General features: G+C 45.6%; 1 protein-coding gene across 7 annotated transcripts in view; it reads right to left on the bottom strand.

The window, feature by feature from the left end:
- LOC139379075 (uncharacterized) overlaps positions 1-25117 on the bottom strand; it is a 62652-nt gene that overhangs the window by 10418 nt on the left and 27117 nt on the right. For 4 of the 7 annotated variants that reach the window (XR_011628364.1, XM_071121845.1, XM_071121840.1 and 1 more), the window contains 13 exons: positions 18273-18332; positions 15509-15665; positions 10509-10772; positions 7100-9516; positions 6939-7005; positions 6428-6616; positions 5538-6047; positions 2488-4986; positions 2137-2227; positions 1743-1909; positions 1538-1586; positions 884-1405; positions 701-758 (listed from right to left, as the gene is read on the bottom strand). Coding sequence is in view for 6 of the 7 variants with exons in the window: in XM_071121845.1 (XP_070977946.1) it covers positions 701-758; positions 884-1405; positions 1538-1586; positions 1743-1909; positions 2137-2227; positions 2488-4986; positions 5538-6047; positions 6428-6616; positions 6939-7005; positions 7100-9516; positions 10509-10772; positions 15509-15665; positions 18273-18332 (7050 nt within the window). In the remaining variant the exon portion in view is untranslated. The remainder of the gene's footprint in view (positions 1-700; positions 759-883; positions 1406-1537; positions 1587-1742; positions 1910-2136; positions 2228-2487; positions 4987-5537; positions 6048-6427; positions 6617-6938; positions 7006-7099; positions 9517-10508; positions 10773-15508; positions 15666-18272; positions 18333-25117) is intronic. The other 3 variants (XM_071121842.1, XM_071121843.1, XM_071121844.1) reach the window with 3 other exon arrangements.

Genomic DNA, 25117 nt, shown 5'->3' with positions numbered 1-25117 from the left:
AGAGACAACTGTGATGACTTGTTTCTGTACTCCATCTCTCCTCTCTCTCTCTCTCTCCTCTCAGGGGATGGATGAGCCAAGTACAACAGAGACAACTGTGATGACTTGTGTCTGTACTTCAGCTCTCCTCTCTCTCTCCGCTCAGGGGATGGAGTACAGACACCCATCTCTCCTCCCCTCCATCTCTCCTCTCCTCCATCTCTCCTCTCCATCTCTCCTATCCTCCTCTCAATCTCTCCTCTCCATCTCTCCTCTCCCCTACATCTCTCCTCCTCTCCATCGCTATCTCTCCTCTCCATCTATCTCTCCTCTCCATCTATCTCTCCTCTCCATCTATCTCTCCTCCTCTCCATCTATCTCTCCTCCTCTCCATCTCTCCTATCTCTCCTCCTCTCCATCTCTCCTCCTCTCCATCTCTCCATCTCTCCTCCTCTCCATCCCTCCTCCTCTCCATCCCTCCTCCTCTCCATCCCTCCTCCTCTCCATCCCTCTTTTCCATCCCTCCTCTCCATCCCTCCTCTCCATCCCTCCTCTCCATCCCTCCTCTCCATCCCTCCTCTCCATCCCTCCTCTCCACTGCTCCTCTGAGGGGTGGTTCACAATCATAAGGTACCTGGGAACCTGGGGACTCAGTAAGTCTGTGTGTGTGTGTGTGTGTGAACTCAGAACACATCATACAAAATCAATATACTGTATGTACCTGTTTCTGATTTTATTCTGTCAGCTCCACTCTCTTCCTGTGCTGCAGCAACCTGTAACTACAACAAAGCAATCACTCACAGAGAGATTAAGTGGCAGAAAGTGGAGAGAGAAAGAGAGACAAAAGGGGGGGGGGGGGTGAGAAGGAGAGAAAGTGAAGAGAGAGAGATCATAGGCCACTGACCTCGGTTGAGTCTGCCTCGTCTATTGACCTGCGTTGTGACCGTCGTTTCTTAACCAGATCTACATCCTTTAGGTGGGAGAACCCAGACTTGGCAGATAAAAAATGTGTCCTGGGGGGTACGACGGGGGCTTGGGCCCCTCCTGCTTCCCCTGCAGCCTGCAGCCGTTTGGTTCTAGGGGGTGGGACCACTTCCCTATTGGTGCCCTCCTTAGTGTCACTATCTGCCTTCTTCTCTGCAGCGCCCACATTGGTCTCCATTGTGAGGGCCTCATCTTGGATCCGTTGACAGTAGCGTGCGGCGGCCTCCGGGTCGGGGCCCTCCCGGCTCTCCCCGGCCATGCCATAACTGGACTCACTGCTGTCCGCCTCGATGTGCAGCACGCTCAGCTCCTGGCCCGTGAAGTAGGTGCGGATCTGGTTGAGGTAGGTCATGACGATGAGGCGGTCAGGCACGGCCAGCAGGACCATGTCCGAGGGCTCTATCAGCCGAGAGATGCCCAACTCTGCGAAACCGTCGAAGGCCTTGGGGGAAATAAGAGAAGATGGGTTGGGTGGGGAAAACATTCAGCAGTTAACCAACTGATGGTCACATTTAAGGCCTGGCTGTTGATCGTGATTATGACATGTTGAGATAACGTAAAGAAAACAAACTACCTTCTTGTTGTTGCGCTTGATGTCATAAGGGTCCAGCATCTCAAAGTTTCTAAGCAGCGAAGAAATAGATAATCAATACACACTACAAGAACAGGAAACACGTTAACACAAAAATGATGATGTCATTTTTAAAGGTTAATAAACAAGCCATAACACAATGCCTGCTCACGTTTATGTCTAAACGCATCACAGAGGGGGTACCTACATCCTGTCCGGGTGGAAGTGGTGTAGCAGGGCACAGAAGGCCAGGCCGTTCCTCCAGGATGTGCTGAAGTTGGTGATCTTGACCCCCTTGTGTTCTTTGATGACTTCCTGACACCACTCCAGTAGGGACTGGCTGGAGGTAACAAGGCCAGGACTGGCCATCAGGCCCTAAGACAACAAATCACATCAGATATAATAGGTCAATTCAGAGTAAAATATAAGTGGCACTTCAGTTTATGGTGCAGAAATGACCAGGTATCACATTGTAATAACCTAAAAAAGTTGCTTTTGTCATTGACAAAATGGACAGTTATGAATCAGAATTTCATTTCAAAGGTCACTGATGCAAAATGATGGTGGAGGATTGGTCAACTGATAGACTATAAATAACATACTTCTGGGGAAGCAGCACTGCCTAGACACGTTTCCTGAGAGTTTACAGCTCTGCCTTTAGGCGTTGTTGGCTCGTCTGCTGCCCCCTGTTGTCTAAAAAGAGAAAGACAGGGATTTAATATGACTTGACTTCACAGCATATTCTGGATGTTTAGTTCTAACAGTTTAGAAGCAACACATTTCAAATAATGGTAAAGGATGAAATATATGGCATTTTCTCAATCAGTTTCCTTTCATAAAAGCATTCTAGTCACACAGAATTATCAACAACTATATGTAAATGCACTCAGAAAACTGCCACGCGTCAATCAACCACTGTATTGCACAGGCGTGTCCAACTCAACATAACGTACCTCTCCTCATCTAAGCCACCAGCAGATATGTCTACTGACTCAAAGCCAAAGTCCATCTCTTCAACCCACATGTCTTTGCTCTCTACCTCCATCTGCTCTGTCTTTTTGGCTCCCTCAACACGTAACCAGTCGTCCTCAGCTGGTGTACCGGTGGTTGGAGAGGTCGTGTCAAGCACTTCTGCCTCTGAACCTCTCTCAATATCCTTGATTACAGTGTCTTCAAAAAACTCAGTGACCATAGGGGTTTCTGTGAAGGCCTGAGTGACCATGGTAGTATCTGTAAAGGTCCAGCTTTCCATGCTCTCCTCCAGTCCCTTCTCAAAGTCAGCCTCTACCTCTGAACCCCTCTCAATGTCCTCTCTTACAGTGTCTACGAAGAACTCACTGACCATAGCAGTTTCTGTGAAGGCCTCTGTGAACATAGTGGTTTCTGTGAAGATCCAGCTCTCCTCCAGTCCCTTCTCACAGAGTTGTACTTCTGGTGACATCTCCTCTGAGCGAGAAATTGTGACAAAGCTCCCATCGGAGGCCAAGTTTGAGGTTAATGATATTGAACCCTCTGAGGCTTCCTGGCTGGTGTCTTGTTTGTCTTCCTGAGAGAGAGACAGCGAGCCCTCAAGGGAGTCTGCCTGGCTGGTGAATGAGGAGTCCATTGGAGGATTTCCATCAGAAAAAGATGAACTAAGGCATTTTTTAGAGCGGGGAACTGGAACAGGCATGCTCGATTGTTTTATGTTTAGCTTACTGCTCCTTTTACGCAGAGGAGCAACCACCACTTCCCCAGATGCTCCAAGCTGGCCACGAGGGGGTACGGGAGGAAGACTACTGCTCCTCTTGTTGCGTTGAGGTGGTACCAGCCCAGAGGCTGCAGGTGACTGTCCTCCATCTCTGGTAGACTGGGTGTTATCCCCAATAGAGGCATGCCAGGTCTTTGGTCGGGTAGCATCTATTTGGACAGGTGGGGTAGGGTCTCGTTTCCCACGAGGCTTTGGGACTGGAAAGATCTCTTGCTTGCCTTTCATCTTTACTCCTGGTGCAATGTCCTCTGTTGAGGCCTTCTGAGCTGGCTCATCTTCAAGTGAATCATTGGTTGTTTCAGTCACTTCCAAGGTCTGCTTCTCCGCCTCAACCTTTTCAAATCGGTCTGTAACTTCTGGTGAGAACTTCTGAGCTGGCTCATCTTCGAGTGACTCAGTGGCGGTTTCTGTCACTTCCGGAGACTGCGTCTCCACCTCAGACTCCTTTGAAAAGGTTATCGTAAGATCCTGTATCTGGGCTGGAGCTGTAGACCCTTGGTAGGCAGCATTCAGGGCCTCTAAAGCCATAGCTTCATCTGCGCCATCCTCTGCTTTGCTTGATTCCACTGGGGGAGAATGAGTTATTTTGCTGCGCCTGGGCGGGGCTATTTTTCTGATGATCGAGAGGGGAGCAGTCTCTCCCACACCAAACTCGGGGTATGGCTCTGTAGGTACATGATATGAAGTTAGGGGAACAATTGTGGCCTTACCAGTAACAGTCTTTAAATCGTCAGCTTTCTGTCGCGGTTCGGGAGAGAGAGATGCTTTCCTGGTGCGTTGAGGTGGAATCAGCTTAGCGACCGCCTGGGCAATCAGATTCTCTGGCTCATCAGCTTTCTGAGATGGCTCTGTAGTGAAGCGGTTTTGTTTCTTCACAGGCCATGGTAGAATCAGTTCAGTGGCTCCCTGGCCAGGTTTCTGTGAACGTTCTGCACTGGAAGCTCTATAGGTTCCCCTTGTGCGTGGAGCTGGGATAACGGCGGTTGCCTGTGGTGTCTCTTTAGTGAGGCTTGTCTTAGTACGGCGAGGAGGGACCAGTTCAGTGGGCACCTGGACAAGGGCATCAGTTTTTTGTTGAGGTTCTGTTGAAAGACAACGATCTATTTTCCTACCAGGATGTGATGTTACCATCTCCTCTGGTGCCTGGGCAGTGAAACCCTTCTGGACATCATCTTTCTTTAGAGGTTCTGTTGAAAGACAACCATCTATTTTCCTACCAGGATGTGATGGTACCATCTCCTCTGGTGCCTGGGCAGTAAAACCCTTCTGTACATCATCTTTCTTTAGAGGTTCTGTTGAAAGACTACGGTCTCCTCTCACTTCAGTGGGCTTCTGTACAGTTACATTCTCAGATTTCTGTTTGCGCTCTGAAGTGAGACAGTCTTTTCTCCTTGGAGGCCGTGAAGGGACTACCTTAGAAACAATCCCTTGATCATCAGCTTCCTGTTGAGTTTCTGGAGGAAGACTACCGTCTCGTTTCTTTGCATGATGAGGTTCAGTTGTTATCTGTGCAGGGACAGCCTGGCCAGCGACAACAGGGGCAACTTCCGATTGTGTTTCATCTGAGGCGAGTGTCTGATCATCAGAGGGTTTATCTGGGATGGGGACTATATGTTCTTGAGCCTTGTCCTCTAACAGCAACGTGTCTGTAGTAGGTTGTGAGGTAGGGGCAGAGGCTTCCTCTGTGCTTGCATGTTGGGCGCTTAAGGTTAAAAAAATAAAATAAAAGGTGAGAAAATATCATGGCTCAGATCTTGCTATATAATTACATTCTATTAAATAACTATTGAAATGGTAATATCAGTAAAGCAACCCCCCCCTCACATTCCACAAGCTGACACACCTCACTGAATCGCTTACATATCCCATTCCACTGAGCAGACACTGGAGAAGTGTTCCAGATGTAGAAAAACTCAACACATTGACTGATTATAACTAAGAAAAAGCCACAGGTTTTTCTTTACGAGACAAACATGCATGACATAGGTAGCAGCATAAACAGTACACAGAGACACTGAAGACCTTAGTTAACATTAGAACACCTGGGCCCACAAACAAGTGCCTTAAACATCAAGACGCAGCTTAAATTTGACACATACTGTAGACTTGTCCATCACAGTTCACTGAGTAGCAAGCATGGCTGAGCCAAACATTATGCGAACGAAAGACAATGTTATGATTTAATACAGCATTTGTATTTTCAAGCAGTGCAGCCAAATAGTTCAGACACCGGTTTGCTGCCAGGACACTCACCCCTTGTCCTGGTGTAATGAAGTTGATAATTCTGTCTCGACAGGTGACCCGGCTGAATAAATATCAACATAACCTGTTATCTGTCCAGAGTCCTGTGCTTTTAACGTCGATTTCTCCCCTATTTGCGCCCACAAGTCAAGGTAAATCTCTTCTTCTCCAGTTACCACAAATTTTCCTCTGGAGATCTCAGTAAGGTCAGCCTCCGTCAATGACGGCCATTTTCTCATACTGCTTAGATCTTGGACTTGAACAAACCCATCCTCAGTGTCTTGTCTCATTGCCTCACTCATTGACTGTTGGTCTTCCATATTCAACAAGCATGGCTCAGCGGTGGATGGGAGTTCAATCGTTTTTTTGGTTTCACCCTCAAGGTGCGGTGCCTTTCCAGACACTGCTTCCTGGACGAGGGTAGATGTATCTGGGACAGGTTCAGAGGAGCTCTCTGATGGGGCTGCACCTTCTGTTGGAGAGGAGCCAGACGGACCCAGCATGGCTGCTACGGTTTCATAACTGTGAGAGAGGGATTACTTACTGTAATTGAGGGACTGAGCTTTAAAACAGGCATGGTAAACATTGGGAGCATTCGAAACCATATAAAAAAAGTCTCAACACATTTAAAAATCTGAGAGATTAAACACAGATCCTTCAAACTTCAATACATTTATTTTATTAACTGTATGTGAGAGTTGCTAAAAGTACTTGAGTTGACCAAAATAGGATTTGTTAAATCAATGACGCAGATCAAAAATAGAAAATGCCATTGTATGCAAACATTAATATAAATAAACTAGTGAACATGAGGGTGACACTGGTGACAATTAGACTAAGAATCTACAGAACACACCACACACTTTGCCGTGCTACATAGGAGCCTGCAATCTCCCACTTACCCCCTGGAGAAGACACCAAAAATGGTCTGTACTAGGCCAGAGGCCTCCTGCTGCTTCTCTGCCACAGACCCCTCAGCCTCCAACACCTCCCATCCTAAGACCAGCTCTGGTTCTAACACTGCAGAGGACTTCTGGATTTCCTCAGATTCCTCAGATGGGATTTTCTCTATTTGTGGGCTGTCGAGGACACTAACATGAGAGGTGAACATTGAAAAGAACATCCCTACAGAATCCATGCTACACACAGAAAAACACACATGCATTGGCATGCACCAAAACAACTCCTCCGTCACAAATTTAGAAGGAATATCACCCTATAATATATTATCTCCATGTAACAGGTTCACAGACCCAAAACACATCTCAGATGCAGAGTATCACGCCATGTAGTCTTAAGAGGTTTGCCAAAGCTAAAATATCTGGCTTTACAGTGGCCGTTGCAGACCAAACAAAAAACAATGTTTCACTGCCACTGCAATCCATGCAGAGAGCCATATGCTCAAACACTTACCCCTTATCTAGAACACACTCTGCTGGTTCTCCAGTAACCTCTTTCTTCTCTGTCTGCATACTTGTCTCTTCGAAACCAAAAAACAAAGTATGTTGCTTTCCACTTGCAATGCGAGACACTTGGAAAAAAAGATATTGCATGCCTAACCACACACACCTTACCATTTGCCTCTACAGACTCTAGACTGTGAGGAGGGGCAGACAGGAAACCAGGAATGCTTGCTGCCTCGAGGCAAGATGGTACCAGTGCAAGCAACGATTTTAGGTTTTCATCTCCAACTGCACTGCTTAGGTCAGGCTTGGAAAGCACCATATCCTCTGACCTATTATCCTGCATAGAACTCACAGATTCTTCTCCCTGGGTTCGAGCTAATTCAGATGGCTGTCTAGAAGGTAATCCTGGTTCTCTAGATTCACTTGGACAAGCTCGCATTAGGGAAAACACGGTTTGTTCTTCTATTGCTTTTAGTTGTGTAAAGAACGGGAACCCAGAAGTGAGACTCTCACATGGGCAAGATGGCGCCAGTGACACCCTATTTTCTCTGTCTTCTGGTGACCTATCTTTGATTATTACGGTCTTATCTTTCAGCTTCTTCTCAAACAAAGGCTTCTGTTCAACGTGCCAATCTCCTGTCTGGACGTTGGCTGTCGATGGGAAACCTGGGAGACTGGAGCTGTTGGGTTGTGGTGCAGAGCGGAAGCTAGGAATCCTGCCTTCTTCTGGGCAACATGGCACCAAAGCAACCATTGCTTTCGTTTTGCCGATGACTTTTGGGAGAATGTTTTCTTCCTCTTCCTTCTTCTTCTCCAAGTGCTCAAACATAGATTTTGGGTCAACAAGCCACTCTAATGCTGTAGCCCCATCAGTGGATGCAAAACCAGGGAGACTGGACATTTTGGGGCAAGCGAGCGCAAGACTCAGCATACTTAGCTCTACCTCAGCTTTGGGATGTGGTGCAGAGGGGAAGCCAGGAATACTTGCTGCAGTAGGACATGACGGTACCAGAGCCACCATTCCTTTCATTCCTTGTTTGTCTTTTTCTATTATTCCCATCAATAACTTCTGCTTCTTTTTCAGTTGCTTCTCCCATAATGGCCGATGATCTCTGGGTGGATCTGTGCGCCAATATTTTCTGTCAGTTTGCTGATGGGATGGGAAACCTGCAATACTGGTGACTTTTGGGCAAGATGGAAGAAGGTTGACTACAGTTTGCCCCAAGTAGACATCTTTGGGTTGTGGTACAGAGGGGAAGCAAGAGGGGAAGCCAGGAATTATGGCTGCTTCTGGGCAACATGGCACTAAAGCAACTACTGGTTTCATTTTGTCAATGTCTTCTTTTGACTTGTCTTTTGGAAAAAGATCTTCCTCCTTCTTCTTCAGAAAGTGCTCAAACACAGGCTTGGGGTCAACAAGCCACTTTAATGTTGTAGCCTCCTCACTGGAAGCTTTAGAGCAAGCAGGCAAAATAATCATCATATTGGGTTGTGGTACAGATGGGAAGCCAGGGATCCTTGCAGAGTGTGGACATGATATCCTCAAAGGAACATTGGTTTTCATTTCCTCTTGGTCTGCTTTTGAGCTGTCAATAATGACTTTCCTCTCCTTTAGTGGTCTCTTCAACAATGGCCTCTGGTCAACAACCCACCCTGCCCACCTATCCTTCTCAATGGATGGAAAACCAGGGAGACTAGAAACTTTAGTGCAGGAGGGAACAAGATTCACACTACTTGGCCCCACCTCAGTTTTTGGATGTGGAGCAGAGGGGAAGCCAGGAATCGTGGATACATCTGAGCCACATGACACCATAGCAACCATTGCTTTAACTTTCTCACTGTGTTCTTTCGATCTGTATTTTGGAGAAACGTTTTCTTCTTTATTCTCCTTATTTTTCTGCAAGTGCTCAAACATAGACTTTGGGTCAACAAGCCACTCTAATGTTGTAGCCCCCCCAGTGGATGCAAAACCCGGGGGACTGGACACTTTAGGGCACGCTGGCACATATACCTCAGCTTTGGGATGTGGTGCAGAGGGGAAGCCAGGAATACTTGTTGTAGTAGGGCATGATGGTACCAGAGCCACCATGTGTTTCATTAGCTCCTTGTCTTCGTTTAATCTGTCCAAATGTGGAGTGGACATAAAGGCCATCCTTTTTTTCCCCTTCGGGGGCTTCTCCCAAATGGCCTCAATGTTGATTGTACACTCCTTTACTTGACTTTCAAGAGAAGGGAATCCGAGTGTGCCAGCCAATCTTGGGCAGGATGGCATTAGATCTGCCATGCTAGGTTCCCTCTCTAACTTGGCTTCCTTGGACAGATGTGGAGACAGAAATCCCGGAATGCTGACAGTGCTTGGACAAGATGAAACCATTTCTGCCATTCCTCTCACCATGTCTCTCTTCTCTTTTGATCTTTCGATAGAGAGCTCTGACCCATCCTTTCTTGGCGTCTCCCATAATATGCTATTGTCCACTGGACAGTATTCTAACTGAGCCTCTGAACAGGATGCTTGAGTGGATAGAAACCCTGGTGCACTGGCAACTCTTAGGCATGATGGCGGCAGAGAAACCATGTTTTCAGGTCTGAGGAGAGGGGAGACCATGGTCAGAGGTGATTATGAAAACCAAGAAAGCAGAGTCGTCCAGTAAGAACAAAGCAATCAAATGGAAAGTTCTACAACTATCACACACAAACCAAACCTCACGCTCAAAAATATTATCTGACTATTCATGAAAATGACAGTTAATAACGCAACTGTTTAAATCGAGATAAGAGCCGGCCAAGGTGCATAAATACCATACAACACAATCAAATGTAAATCCTTTTTCAAAGCCTTGTTATATTGACACTGTAGTCAATGTTATATATTCATCCAAATTAAAATGGAGAATGCAAAATATTGTAAAATATAATGAATAAGTCTAAAAGCACAAATCCTACAATGTGATTTTATTCCATTGCTGCAGGGGGCTAAATGCTCTGTTTAAGTTGTTTTAAATCCCAACCGCAAAAACAGCAATAGAAATGCAACACCATGCAGATCAACACTCCTAAACCAGCACCATGCAGATCAACACTCCTAAACCAGCACCATGCAGATCAACACTCCTAAACCAGCACCATGCAGATCAACACTACTAAGCCAGCACCATGCAGGTCAACACTACTAAACCAGCACCATGCAGGTCAACACTACTAAACCAGCACCCGGCAGATCAACACTACTAAACCAGCACCCTGCAGATCAACACTACTAAACCAGCACCATGCAAGTCAACACTACTAAACCAGCACCATGCAGGTCAACACTACTAAACCAGCACCATGCAGGTCAACACTACTAAACCAGCACCATGCAGGTCAACACTACTAAACCAGCACCATGCAGATCAACACTACTAAACCAGCACCATGCAGATCAACACTACTAAACCAGCACCATGCAGGTCAACACTACTAAACCAGCACCATGCAGGTCAACACTACTAAACCAGCACCATGCAGATCATCACTACTAAACCAGCACCATTATGGCAGGTAGTGAGGTTGAGCGCTGTGGCCCTTATACACTTACCGCATCTCATACACTTCCACCTGCCTAGCCACAGTAACCTCTTCCTTCCCAGAATGCTCTATTCTGGAGCCTGACTCTATGACTTCCTCTTCCATTTCTTCCTTACATATCATCTCCAAGTCCTCTACAACTTGACACTTTGCCAGGGCCACAACCTCACAAGTGGTCTGGCTGTGTGAAATTTCTTTTGGCTCATTGTCAACAGTTGCTCCCATCCCATACCGCAATGTCTGTCCCACTTGGATGGGAGACTGACATGAAGGGCTGAAAGAGAGCGACACGAAGAGAGATACTAAATAAATGAGGGAAAAGAGCACAGGGCAGGCACCTTGCAAGAATAGTGCAAAAAGCACAGTAATGTCAGTCAGATGTGGATGAGATGGTTCAAAAGCGGCCAATCAAGAACAGCTGCACTCCTGCAGCAAATCAACACAACCCACCTATCTCTGACAGTCAAGAATAATGACATGTCTGCAGGAATGGCGAGCCACATTCTGCAGTGCAAGTGTCTGAAAACAGGGTTGAAATTCAACTGACAGGCATAGAAATGTACTTTAAAGTTTTAGAAAAACGTCATAATGCAGATTTGGAATTGTTTGCTCTCCTACTCCCACTCACTCACCCTTTTTCTAGAACGCCCACTTCCTATACCCCATATCTGGTCTCAATGCCCCCCTCCTCTTTGTGCCCCTCCAACACTGAGCCATGTTCAGATTCTTGTTTGTTCTCATTCAGCACTACTTTGGTTGGTTGAGGTTTGTAGCTAGGCTCTGTGTGGCTCTCCTTGCAGTCATAGATCTCCTCTGTCCACACAGATGGAGAGAAGAACCACTGTTGAGAGGCGTTTGAGAATGTGTCGATGGAAAACCAGGGGCAATGGCCTCACTTGGGAAAGATGGCAACATAGCCACCATTCCCTTCTTTAATTCATCATGCGCGGGAGCCAGACTTCACTGTTTCCTTTTTCAGTGTATTTTCCCAAAATGGCCTCTCCTCCACAGGCCACTGTTGAATCAGAGGATCCTCTTGACTTAGCGTTTTTGTAGATGGGATCCTTTAGACATGTTTAACCATTGGGCAAATTGGCAAAAGACTGAATCAATGAATCAAATCAATCACATGTATTTATAAAGCCCTTTTAACATCAGTTGATGTCACAAAGTGCTGTACAGAAACCCAGCCTAAAACCCCAAACAGCAAGCAATGCAGATATAGAAGCATGATGGCTAGGAAAAACTCTAGAATGGCAGGAACCTATGAAGAGACCTAGAGAGGAACCAGGCTCTGAGGGGTGACCAGTCCTCTTCTGGCTGTGCCGGGTGGAGATTATAACAGAACATGGCCAAGATGTTCACATTTTCATAGATGACCAGCAGGGTCAAATAATAATAATCACAGTGGTTGTAGAGGGTGCAACAGGTCAGCACCTCAGGGGTAAATGTCAGTTGGCTTTTCACAGCCAAGCATTCAGAGATAGAGACAGCAGGTGCTGTAGAGAGAGAGAGAGAGTCGAAAACAGCAAGTCCGGGACAAGGTAGCACGTCAAGTGAACAGGCCAGGGTTCCATTGTTTTCACTATATATTTTACCTCTTGGGGATGTCATTCGAAAACATAATGTTAACTTTCACTGCTATGCGGATGACACACAGCTGTACATTTCAATGAAACATGGTGAAGCCCCAAAATTGCCCTTGCTAGAAGCATGTGTTTCAGACATAAGGAAGTGGATGGCTGCAAACGTTCTACTTTTAAACTCGGACAAAACAGAGATGCTTGTTCTAGGTCCCAAGAAACAAAGAGATCTTCTGTTGAATCTGACAATTAATCTTAATGGTTGTACAGTCGTCTCAAATAAAACTGTGAAGGACCTCGGCGTTACTCTGGACCCTGATCTCTCTTTTGAAGAGGACAGCTTTTTTCCATCTACGTAACATTGCAAAAATCAGAAACTTTCTGTCCAAAAATGATGCAGAAAAATGTATCCATGCTTTTGTTACTTCTAGGTTAGACTACTGCAATGCTCTACTTTCCGGCTACCCGGATAAAGCACTAAATAAACTTCAGTTAGTGCTAAATACGGCTGCTAGAATCCTGCCTAGAACCAAAAAATTTGATCATATTACTCCAGCCTCCCTACACTGTCAAAGCAAGGGCTGATTTCAAGGTTTTACTGCTAACCTACAAAGCATTACATGGGCTTGCTCCTACCTATCTCTCTGATTTGGTCCTGCCGTACATACCTACACGTACGCTACGGTCACAAGACGCAGGCCTCCTAATTGTCCCTAGAATTTCTAAGCAAACAGCTGGAGGCAGGGCTTTCTCCTATAGAGCTCCATTTTTATGGAACGGTCTGCCTACCCATGTCAGAGACGCAAACTCGGTCTCAACCTTTAAGTCTTTACTGAAGACTCATCTCTTCAGTGGGTCATATGATTGAGTGTAGTCTGGCCCAGAAGTGGGAAGGTGAACGGAAAGGCTCTGGAGCAACGAACCGCCCTTGCTGTCTCTGCCTGGCCGGTTCCCCTCTTTCCACTGGGATTCTCTGCCTCTAACCCTATTACAGGGGCTGAGTCACTGGCTTACTGGGGCTCTCTCATGCCGTCCCTGGAAGGGGTGCGTCACCTGAGTGGGTTGATTCACTGATGTGGTCATCCTGTCTGGGTTGGCGCCCCCCCTTGTCTCAGGATGGTAAGTTGGTGGGAAGTTGGACTGACCACAAGAAGTGGTGTGGGGGCCGTGCTTTGGCAAAGTGGGTGGGGTTATATCCTTCCTGTTTGGCCCTGTCCGGGGGTGTCCTCGGATGGGGCCACAGTGTCTCCTGACCCCTCCTGTCTCAGCCTCCAGTATTTATGCTGCAGTAGTTTATGTGTCGGGGGCTAGGGTCAGTTTGTTATATCTGGAGTACTTCTCCTGTCCTATTCGGTGTCCTGTGTGAATCTAAGTGTGCGTTCTCTAATTATTTCCTTCTCTCTTTCTTTCTATCTCTCGGAGGACCTGAGTCATAGGACCATGCCCCAGGACTACCTGACATGATGACTCCTTGCTGTCCCCAGTCTACCTGGCCGTGCTGCTGCTCCAGTTTCAACTGTTCTGCCTTATTATTATTATTATTATTATTCGACCACGCTGGTCATTTATGAACATTTGAACATGTTGGCCATGTTCTGTTATAATCTCCACCCGGCACAGCCAGAAGAGGACTGGCCACCCCACATATGCTCTCTCTAATTCTCTCTTTCTTTCTCTCTCTCGGAGGACCTGAGCCCTAGGACCATGCCCCAGGACTACCTGACATGATGACTCCTTGCTGTCCCCAGTCCACCTGACCGTGCTGCTGCTCCAGTTTCAACTGTTCTGCCTTATTATTATTCGACCATGCTGGTCATTTATGAACATTTGAACATCTTGGCCATGTTCTGTTATAATCTCCACCCGGCACAGCCAGAAGAGGACTGGCCACCCCACATAGCCTGGTTCCTCTCTAGGTTTCTTCCTAGGTTTTGGCCTTTCTAGGGAGTTTTTCCTAGCCACCGTGCTTCTACACCTGCATTGCTTGCTGTTTGAGGTTTTAGGTTGGGTTTCTGTACAGCACTTTGAGATATCAGCTGATGTACGAAGGGCTATATAAATACATTTGATTTGATTTGATTCCATAGCCGCAGGCAGAACAGTTTAAACTGGAGCAGCAGCACGACCAGGTGGACTGGAGACAGCAAGGAGTCATCAGGCCAGGTAGTCCTGAGGCATGGTCCCTGAACATGTTTGACTCTTGTGGACTGACCATGTTTCACTCTTGTGGACTGACCATGTTTGGCTCTCGTGGTTCTATAATTGGATGCTGTGCTGAAGGGAAACCAAGCACATATAGCTGCCATACCCTTTGCATCGCCGGATCTACTGACTCCAAAAGCTGGAATCTCAATCTGTCTTTTTTTCCAGAATGGTCTTTGATCTACAGCCCACACTTCATGGGCATTAATATGGAGTTGGTCCCCCCTTTTGCTGCTATAAGGGCTTTTGCTTGTGGTGCAGAAGGGAAGCCAGGAATCCTGACTTTCTTTGGGCAAGATGGTAACATATCTACTGTACCATGTTATTTGTAAGTTCTTTGTTCTCGCATGGCATTGCCTGTACCACAAACTGTTATTTTCTTCAATGGCCTCTCCAAAAGCGACATGCCAGTCAACATTATCTGACCTAATTGGCTGTTTAAGAGGGTAAACCAGAAACTCTAGCCATTAAAGGGAATGTAAGAAGAAGGTTACAAAACACAGGGTAGAACCCCATACAAAAGTGCGAGGAGTACCTCAAATAAATACACGGGGCGAGCCCCGTAATCATCTGCGCAATACATGTAGCCCGAATGCCAAAACAACACAGCACAGGTACTCACACGACCAACGGACATAGGACCAATAAACGACAGCCCAATGGAAACCAAAGGGCACATTTCTACAATTACAATCGGGGAAATGGGGACCAGGTGTGCGTAATGACACAGTTCCAGAGGGATCCGTGACAGCACGCTTCAATGGGGCAGAGGTTTGTGAGTTGTTGTGATTCTGGATGGCCAGACAGCTAGCAACAATGACACGAAGCTGCCATGTGGGGAATCGTCAGAGGCTCGTTTCAGCTACTTTCATCTTGTTCTTGATACCATGTCTTGTTTTGAGATGTTTTGATTAATTTAATTTCATTGCTAATATGGCAAAAATTCGCTAGCTAGCTAACCAACAACTGTAATTATGTATTTGAGAGACAACACGTGCTCATTGTGCAAATGTATTTATGTTTTCAATAAACATTGGAGATGAAATATAGTTTACACGTTGTCAACATTCCAAGCCAACCCCGTCTGTTTTGCCCCATAGTTGCGCACAGGTCGGTTTTGTTGCTAGACAACCACAGGTCGGTTTTGTTGCTAGACAACCACAGGTCGGTATTGTTGCTAAACAACCAAACAGTCTATATCTGTACAACCTTTGAATTTACTCACCCTGCCATTGCCTGGACAACCTCCACTCCAAACATTGAGAATGCCTCCTGCCTTCTCTCATGGACTGTTGTCCCAAAGGGCTTAGCCAATGGGTCAAGTGTGGATGTTGATGGGTCTGGCCTCTGACTGGCAATACTGATCATTCCAGCAGTGTGGTCTAGAGGGGATAACAGTGGAGGACATCATGAAGCTGAAGTCAACCCTGATGATACACCAGCTACAGTAGAAGTCGGAAGTTTACATACACCTTAGCCAAGTACATTTAAACTCAGTTTTTCACAATTCCTTACATTTATTCCTGGTAAAAATTCCCTGTCTTAGGTCAGTTAGGATAATCACTTCATCTTAAGAATGTGAAATGTCAGAATAATAGTAAGAGAGAATGATATACTTCAGCTTTTATTTCTTTCATCACATTCCCAGTGGGTCAGAAGTTAACATTCACTCAATTATTATTTGGTAGCATTGCCTTTAAATTGTTTAACTTGGATCAAACGTTTCGGGAAGCCTTCCACAAGCTTCCCACAATAAGTTGGGTGAATTTTGGCCCATTCTTCCTGACAGAGCTGGTGTAACTGAGTCAGGTTTGTAGGCCTCCTTGCTCGCACACATTTTTTCAGTTCTGCCCACACATTTTCTATAGGGTTGAGGTCAGGGCTTTGTGATGGCCACTCCAATACCTTGACTTTATTGTCCTAAAGTCATTTTGCCACAACTTTGGAAGTATGCTTGGGGTCATTGTCCATTTGGAAGACCCATTTGCGACCAACCTTAGGATTCCTGACTGATGTCTTGAGATGTTGCTTCAATATATCCACATAATTTTCCTGCCTCATTATGCCATCTATTTGTGAAGTGCACCAGTCCCTCTTGCAGCAAAGCACGCACACAACATGATGCTGCACCCCCATGCTTCACGGGTGGGATAGTGTTTTTTCAGCCTCCCCCTTTTTCCTCCAAACATAACGATGGTCATTATGGCCAAACAGTTCTATTTTTGTCCAGAGGACATTTCTCCAAAAAGTACGATATTTGTCCCCATGTGCAGTTGCAAACCGTAGTCTTGCTTTTTCATTAGCGGTTTTGGAGCAGTAGCTTCTTCCTTGCTGAGCGGCCTATCAGGTTATGTCGATATAGGACTTGTTTTACTGTGGTTTTTGATACTTTTGTACCTGTTTCCTCCAGCATCTTCACAAGGTCCTTTGGTGTTGTTCTGGGATTGATTTGCACTTTTCGGCACCAAAGTACGTTAATTTCCTGAGCGGTATGACGGCTGCGTGGTCCCATGGTCTTTATACTTGCGTACTATTGTTCGTACAGATGAACGTGGTACCTTAAGGCGTTTGGAAATTGCTCCCAAGGATGAAAGACTTGTGGAGGTCTACAATTTTTTTTCTGAGGTCTTGGCTGATTTCTTTTGATTTTCCCATGATGTCAGGCAAAGAGGCACTGAGATTGAAGGTAGGCCTTGAAATACATCCACAGGTACACCTCCAATTATGTCAATTAGCCTATCAGAAGCTTCTAAAGCCATGAAATCATTTTCTGGAATTTTGCAAGCTGTTTAAAGGCACAGTCAACTTAGTGTATATAAACTTCTGGCCCACTGGAATTGTGATACAGTGAATTATAAGTGAAATAATCTGTCTGTAAACAATTGTTGGTCAAATTACTTGAGTCATGGACAAAGTAGATGTCCTAACCGACTTGCCAAAACTATAGTTTGATAACAAGACATTTGTGGAGTGGTTGAAAAACAAGTTTTAATGACTCCAACCTAAGTGTATGTACATTTCTGACTTCAACTGTATTTTTTTAGGCAATATTGCCATCAATGGTTGCTGCAATATTTGTAGAAATCTTCCAATCAGAGCGCAGATATTGGTATAGAAGATGAGTAAATAAATGGGGAAATTAAGTTAAGTTGATCTATGTTTCATATGAAATATATTATTCATGTCCATGTTGCTCATTGCTCACCATTGCTCCAGTGTCTCATACCCCTATCCGTTGCCAAGCAACATTTCTTAGCAATATTGCCACAAAAAAATGCTAGTATATCATAGCCTTTTTAACACTGTGCCCTATAAATTTGAAGTTTTGAGCAAAGATAAGCACACGGATGTCTTAGGATTTGGCCCTGTTGTATAGATTGGGGATGTTCCTAAAAGGCATTGTGTTTGCATTGGCCCTGTTGTATAGATTGGGGATGTTCCTAAAAGGCATTGTTTTTGCATTGGCCCTGTTGTATAGATTGGGGATGTTCCTAAAAGGCATTGTGTTTGCATTGGCCCTGTTGTATAGATTGGGGATGTTCCTAAAAGGCATTGTGTTTGCATTGGCCCTGTTGTATAGATTGGGGATGTTCCTAAAAGGCATTGTGTTTGCATTGGCCCTGTTGTATAGATTGGTGATGTTCCTAAAAGGCATTGTGTTTGCATTGGCCCTGTTGTATAGATTTGGGGATGTTCCTAAAAGGCATTGTGTTTGCATTGGCCCTGTTGTATAGATTGGGGATGTTCCTAAAAGGCATTGTGTTTGCATTGGCCCTGTTGTATAGATTGGTGATGTTCCTAAAAGGCATTGTGTTTGCATTGGCCCTGTTGTATAGATTGGGGATGTTCCTAAAAGGCATTGTGTTTGCATTGGCCCTGTTGTATAGATTTGGGGATGTTCCTAAAAGGCATTGTGTTTGCATTGGCCCTGTTGTATAGATTTGGGGATGTTCCTAAAAGGCATTGTGTTTGCATTAGGTCCTACTCACTGGGAGTTGTGGCAGTGGTGTATTCCTCCTCTGTCAGAGTGCTCAACTGCCTCTGAAACTCTAGAAGGGGACAGACAGGACCTGGTTAGACACGATTATCTGAACGAGAGAGTTGGCTTGGCAACTGGCTTGACACCTGTGAAGTGACCAATGAATGAAGGAAACATATAATGCTAACATACAGTTCTTACATTCAACTAGAATTGGCAAGAGACTGTCACAACCAAAACAACTAGCCAGGTGCCAGGTGTTCTCATGTGAAGACTGAGAAGGGAATACATGTTTTCATCATAACATTCTGCCATTTATTTCCCCCATTATTAAACGTAAGGACTTTGTCAGTGATTGTCTTCTCTGTCTGTTGCCTCAGGTTGTACACCTGTCTCGTGGACAGACAGGGGGGTAGTGACTGGTACTGGGAGGGGGGAATTGGGGACTTGAGTCTGAGTGGGCTGGCCAGGAGAGAGCCCAGGAGGAGGAGCAGGATAGGGTGTGAGAGGAGAGGGTGAGGGGGGAGTGCCGGAGGAGGGCAGAGAAAAAAATAGTAGGGCACAGGGAAGACAAGGAAGGAAAGGACAAGGGAGAAAAGAGGGAGTAGAGGAAAGAATTTGATTCATAAACGTATCAACCAGTTGCGATCATAGTATAATTTTGTAGACTGGTTAGACAAGCATTTGTCCAATGTCAATGCTGGGGGCTGAGTCTATCTTTGAGATCTATACCTGACAGTGGCAGAAGCGGGATCTGCAGCACACGGAGAAGCACCAATAGCATCAGGGGAGGAACCAGGAGCGGGGTCACAATATGGGGCAACAGGTGAGGGGAGAGGAGAGGTGAGAGGAGAGGGAGGTGAGGAGAGAGAGAGGAGAGGGAGGTGAGGAGAGAGGGAGGTGAGGGGAGAAGGAAGTGAAGGAAGGGGAGAGGGTGGTGAAGGGAGAGGGAGGAGAGGGGATAGGGAAGTGAGAGGAGAGGGAGGTGAGGGGAGAAAGAAGTGAAGGAAGGGGAGAGGGGGTTGAAGGGAGAGGGAGGAGAAAGGATAGGGAAGTGAGATGAGATGAGAGGGAGGTGAGGGGAGAAAGAAGTGAAGGAAGGGGAGCGGGTGGTGAAGGGAGAGGGAGGAGAGGGGATAGGGAAATGCGATGAGGGGATAGGGAAGTGCGATGAGAGGAGAGGGAGGTGAAGGGAGAAAGAAGTGAAGGAAGGGGAGAGGGTGGTGAAGGGAGAGGGAGGAGAGGGGATAGGGAAGTGAGAGGAGAGGGAGGTGTGGGGAGAAAGAAGTGAAGGAAGGGGAGAGGGTGGTGAAGGGAGAGGAGACTGCAACATGGGAGAAGGGGACACATCAAGGGAGAAGGACACGGAGGGACACAAAGCAGGATTACATGTTGCCATGCTCTGCTTTGTCTGCTCCAGGGGCACCAGCTCTACTGGCTCAGGGGGAGAGGGGTGCAGAAATTTGGCCTGGCTGGGCCAGAGGGGCCTGGGTTTTGGGCGGCCTCCATTCACTCTGCCAAGGAACTGTGAGGGAGGGATGAGCAGGGGTAGAACGGAGGGAGGGATGAGAAGGGGAAGAATGGGGGAGGGAAAGGTAACAAGGGATTAAAATAAGGCACAAGTTTGAGAAAAAGAGGGACAGGAGAGAGGATGTGAGGGAGAAATAGAAGGATGTGAGGGAGAAATAGAGGGATGTGAGGGAGAAATAGAGGGATGTGAGGAAGAAATAGATGGATGTGAGGAAGAAATAGAGGGATGTGAGGGGGAAAAAGAGACGTGAGGGAGAAATAGAGAAATAGAGGAAGAAGAGGGAGAAATAGAGGGATTGTATATGGGTGGTTAGAGAAGAAAAGGAATTAAGATTGGAATAAAGAGAGAGAAAGAGAGATAAGATTGGAATAAAGAGAGAGAAAGAGAGATAAGATTGAAATAAAGACAGGGAAAGAGAGGTAAGATTGGAATAAAGAGAGAGAGAGAAAGAGATACGATTGGAATAAAGAGAGAGAAAGAGAGAAGATTGGAATAAAGACAGGGAAAGAGAAAGAGAGAAGATTGGAATAGAGAGAGAAAGAGATCAAATTGGAATAAAGAGAAAGAAAGAGAGATGAGATTGGAATAAAGAAAATTACAACTACGGACAAATTCCTTGAAACTACCCCATCATTTCCCCCCATACCTGTCTGTGGAATATCAGAGAAAGAGGGATGTGGAAGAACGGATGGGGAAGAGGAGAGAGGAGAGGTGGAGGAATGACTAGTGATGGAGGCTGAGAGGGGTCTTGATGGAGAGACGGTGGAGAGACCCGGAGCCATGTGGCCCTCAGAAAGACTGTCAGGGTCCAGACCCGGAGCCATGTGGCCCTCAGAAAGACTGTCAGGGTCCAGACCCGGAGCCATGTGGCCCTCAGAAAGACTGACATCCTTCCCTTTTGTTGTGGTTGGCGTCATTTCCGGTCACAACTTGCAGACTTGTTTTCGAGTTGCTGTGCGTTTTGTTGCCAAAATGTTTTGCTACCTGACAAATTTACGATTTTTACTTTTTAATTACCATTTATATATATATATTTTTTTCCTCAACTTTTTCACTCCGGACGCTTTATCTGGACACGATTCGTCAGGACCTCCAACAGCCGAAGGTAAGTAGTAACATTAACATGATGCCTTCTAATTGCAGTCGCTGTACTCGCCTTACGGCGAGGATAGCTGTGCTACAAGCCCAGCTTCAGACGCAATCGTTAGGTGTTGTAATAACATATTAAAACATGTAATGACGCATTCACTGACTGTTGTCTGCCTGGGCTTAACCATACAATTTTGGCTTGTACTCTGTGTTATACCCTCCCTCTCTCTCTGTTTCTCAATATACTAACTGCACGGGAAACCCCCACCAGGGTGACGGAATAAGATAAAACACACTGACAACCCATAAATATACACTGCTCAAAACCCTTTGGGATGGGCTCCAAAGACAAAGAACTCTGTCGAGAACCAATGGGATACTGACACCAGGCTGGAGAGGACTGTCTATCACCTACGAACAACCAACCAGGAGCCAGGACTACTAGAATCTACCTATGTCATTTCAATGTATAAATGAACTGCCCAAATATGTTGTACCTCCTCTTTTTCCGAAAGCTCCCTAAGGGTTGGACGAATAGGAGCCGTGCTGCACGTTTGCCAGATATCATCATGTTTGAATAAACGGCCTATAATATACCGTATCCGCCTTGTCCAGAGTCTCATCTTGGTCTTGTTTCTCCAATAACTAATCATTAACATAGGCAAGGGTAATTTCAGTGTAGGAAAGGATGAAACAGTGTCTGTGCCACCAGTAAGTACAGATAGTAGTATAAATCCCCTGGCACAGTCCCCGCAGCCGGACAACTTTCTCACGGTTTCTGGAAGGAAATGCTGTAGGAACGCTCAACCGGTGTCGCTCATTCAGCCGACAGAAACTTTCAACCGGTTTTCCCCATTAAGCAGCGGGTCGGAGTCAGAGGCCGAGTCTTCTCTGGTCTCTACTGCTCCCGTTACGGGGTCTGAGACGCCGAAGCTTCCCACCATTAGCTCTGAAAAATTTAAAACTCTAGTCATTGGCGACTCCATTACCCGCAGTATTAGACTTAAAACGAATCATCCAGCGATCATACACTGTTTACCGGGGGGCAGGGCTACCGACGTTAAGGCTAATCTGAAGATGGTGCTGGCTAAAGCTAAAACTGGCGAGTGTAGAGAGTATAGAGATATTGTTATCCACGTCGGCACCAACAATGTTAGGATGAAACCGTCAGAGATCACCAAGCGCAACATAGCTTCTGCGTGTAAATCAGCTAGAAAGATGTGTCGGCATCGAGTAATTGTCTCTGGCCCCCTCCCAGTTAGGGGGAGTGATGAGCTCTACGGCAGAGTCTCACAACTCAATCGCTGGTTGAAAACTGTTTTCTGCCCCTCCCCAAAAGATAGAATTTGTAGATAATTGGCCCTCTTTCTGGGACTCACCCACAAACAGGACCAAGCCTGACCTGCTGAGGAGTGACGGACTCCATCCTAGCTGGAGGGGTGCTCTCATCTTACCTACCAACATAGACAGGGCTCTAACTCCTCTAGCTCCACAATGAAATAGGGTGCAGGCCAGGCAGCAAGCTGTTAGCCAGCCTGCCAGCATAGTGGAGTCTGCCACTAGCACAGTCAGTGTAGTCAGCTCAGCGATCACCATTGAGACCGTGTCTGTGCCTCGACCTAGGTTGGGCAAAACTAAACATGGCGGTGTTCACCTTAGCAATCTCACTAGGATAAAGACCACCTCCATTCCTGTCATTATTGAAAGAGATCATGATACCTCACATCTCAAAATAGGGCTACTTAATGTTAGATCCCTTACTTCAAAGGCAATTATAGTCAATGAACTAATCACTGATCATAATCTTGATGTGATTGGCCTGACTGAAACATGGCTTAAGCCTGATGAATTTACTGTGTTAAATGAGGCCTCACCTCCTGGCTACACTAGTGACCATATCCCCCGTGCATTCCGCAAAGGCGGAGGTGTTGCTAACATTTATGATAGCAAATTTCAATTTACAAAAAAAAAAAAGAAGACGTTTTTGTCTTTTGAGCTTCTAGTCATGAAATCTATGCAGCCTACTCAATCACTTTTTATAGCTACTGTTTACAGGCCTCCTGGGCCATATACAGCGTTCCTCACTGAGTTCCCTGAATTCCTATCGGACCTTGTAGTCATAGCAGATAATATTCTAATCTTTGGTGACTTTAATATTCACATGGAAAAGTCCACAGACCCACTCCAAAAGGCTTTCGGAGCAATCATCGACTCAGTGGGTTTTGTCCAACATGTCTCTGGACCCACTCACTGTCACAGTCATACGCTGGACCTAGTTTTGTCCCATGGAATAAATGTTGTGGATCTTAATGTTTTTCCTCATAATCCTGGACTATCGGACCACCATTTTATTACATTTGCAATTGCAACAAATAATCTGCTCAGACCCCAACCAAGGAACATCAAAAGTCGTGCTATAAATTCACAGACAACACAAAGATTCCTTGATGTCCTTCCAGATTCCCTCTGTCTACCCAAGGACGCCAGAGGACAAAAATCAGTTAACCACCTAACTGAGGAACTCAATTTAACCTTGTGCCATACCCTAGATGCAGTTGCACCCCTAAAAACTAAAAACATTTCTCATAAGAAACTAGCTCCCTGGTACACAGAAAATACCCGAGCTCTGAAGCAAACTTTCAGAAAATTGGAACGGAAATGGCGCCACACCAAACTGGAAGTCTTCTGACTAGCTTGGAAAGACAGTACTGTGCAGTACCGAAGAGCCCTTACTGCTGCTCGATCATCCTATTTTTCTAACTTAATTGAGGAAAATAAGAACAATCCAAAATTCCTTTTTGATACTGTCGCAAAGCTAACTAAAAAGCAGCATTCCCCAAGAGAGGATGACTTTCACTTTAGCAGTGATAAATTCATCAACTTCTTTGAGGAAAATATTATGATTATTAGAAAGCAAATTACGGACTCCTCTTTAAATCTGCGTATTCCTTCAAAGCTCAGTTGTCCTGAGTCTGCACAACTCTGCCAGGACCTAGGATCAAGAGAGACGCTCAAGTGTTTTAGTACTATATCTCTTGACACAATGATGAAAATAATCATGGCCTCTAAACCTTCAAGCTGCATACTGGACCCTATTCCAACTAAACTACTGAAAGAACTGCTTCCTGTGCTTGGCCCTCCTATGTTGAACATAATAAACGTCTCTCTATCCACCGGATATGTACCAAACTCACTAAAAGTGGCAGTAATAAAGCCTCTCTTGAAAAAGCCAAACCTTGACCCAGAAAATATAAAAAACTAATCGGCATATATTGAATCTTCACTCCCTCTCAAATTTTTTTGAAAAGGCTGTTGCGCAGCAACTCACTGCCTTCCTGAAGACAAACAATGTAGACGAAATGCTTCAGTCTGGTTTTAGACCCCATCATAGCACTGAGACGGCACTTATGAAGGTGGTAAATTACATTTTAATGGCATCGGACCGAGGCTCTGCATCTGTCCTCGTGCTCCTAGACCTTAGTGCTGCTTTTGATACCACCGATCACCACATTCTTTTGGAGAGATTGGAAACCCAAATTGGTCTACACGGACAAGTTCTGGCCTGGTTTAGATCTTATCTGTCGGAAAGATAGCAGTTTGTCTCTGTGAATGGTTTGTCCTCTGACAAATCAACTGTAAATTTCGGTGTTCCTCAGGTTCCGTTTTAGGACCACTATTGTTTTCACTATATATTTTACCTCTTGGGGATGTTATTCGAAAACATAATGTTAACTTTCACTGCTATGCGGATGACACACAGCTGTACATTTCAATGAAACATGGTGAAGCCCCAAAATTGCCCTTGCTAGAAGCATGTGTTTCAGACATAAGGAAGTGGATGGCTGCAAACTTTCTACTTTTAAACTCGGACAAAACAGAGATGCTTGTTCTAGGTCCCAAGAAACAAAGAGATCTTCTGTTGAATCTGACAATTAATCTTAATGGTTATACAGTCGTCTCAAATAAAACTGTAAAGGACCTCGGCGTTACTCTGGACCCATATCTCTCTTTTGAAGAACATATCAAGACTATTTCAAGGACAGCTTTTTTCCATCTACGTAACATTGCAAAAATCAGAAACTTTCTGTCCAAAAATGATGCAGAAAAATGTATCCATGCTTTTGTCACTTCTAGGTTAGACTACTGCAATGCTCTACTTTCCGGCTACCCGGATAAAGCACAAAATAAACTTCAGTTAGTGCTAAATACGGCTGCTAGAATCCTGACTAGAACCA

This window comes from Oncorhynchus clarkii, chromosome 21 (assembly GCF_045791955.1).
Source record: "Oncorhynchus clarkii lewisi isolate Uvic-CL-2024 chromosome 21, UVic_Ocla_1.0, whole genome shotgun sequence".
In the NCBI taxonomy this organism is placed as follows: domain Eukaryota; kingdom Metazoa; phylum Chordata; class Actinopteri; order Salmoniformes; family Salmonidae; genus Oncorhynchus; species Oncorhynchus clarkii.
The sequence above is the reverse complement of the archived record's forward strand: the minus strand, read 5'-3'. Positions and strand labels throughout refer to the sequence as shown.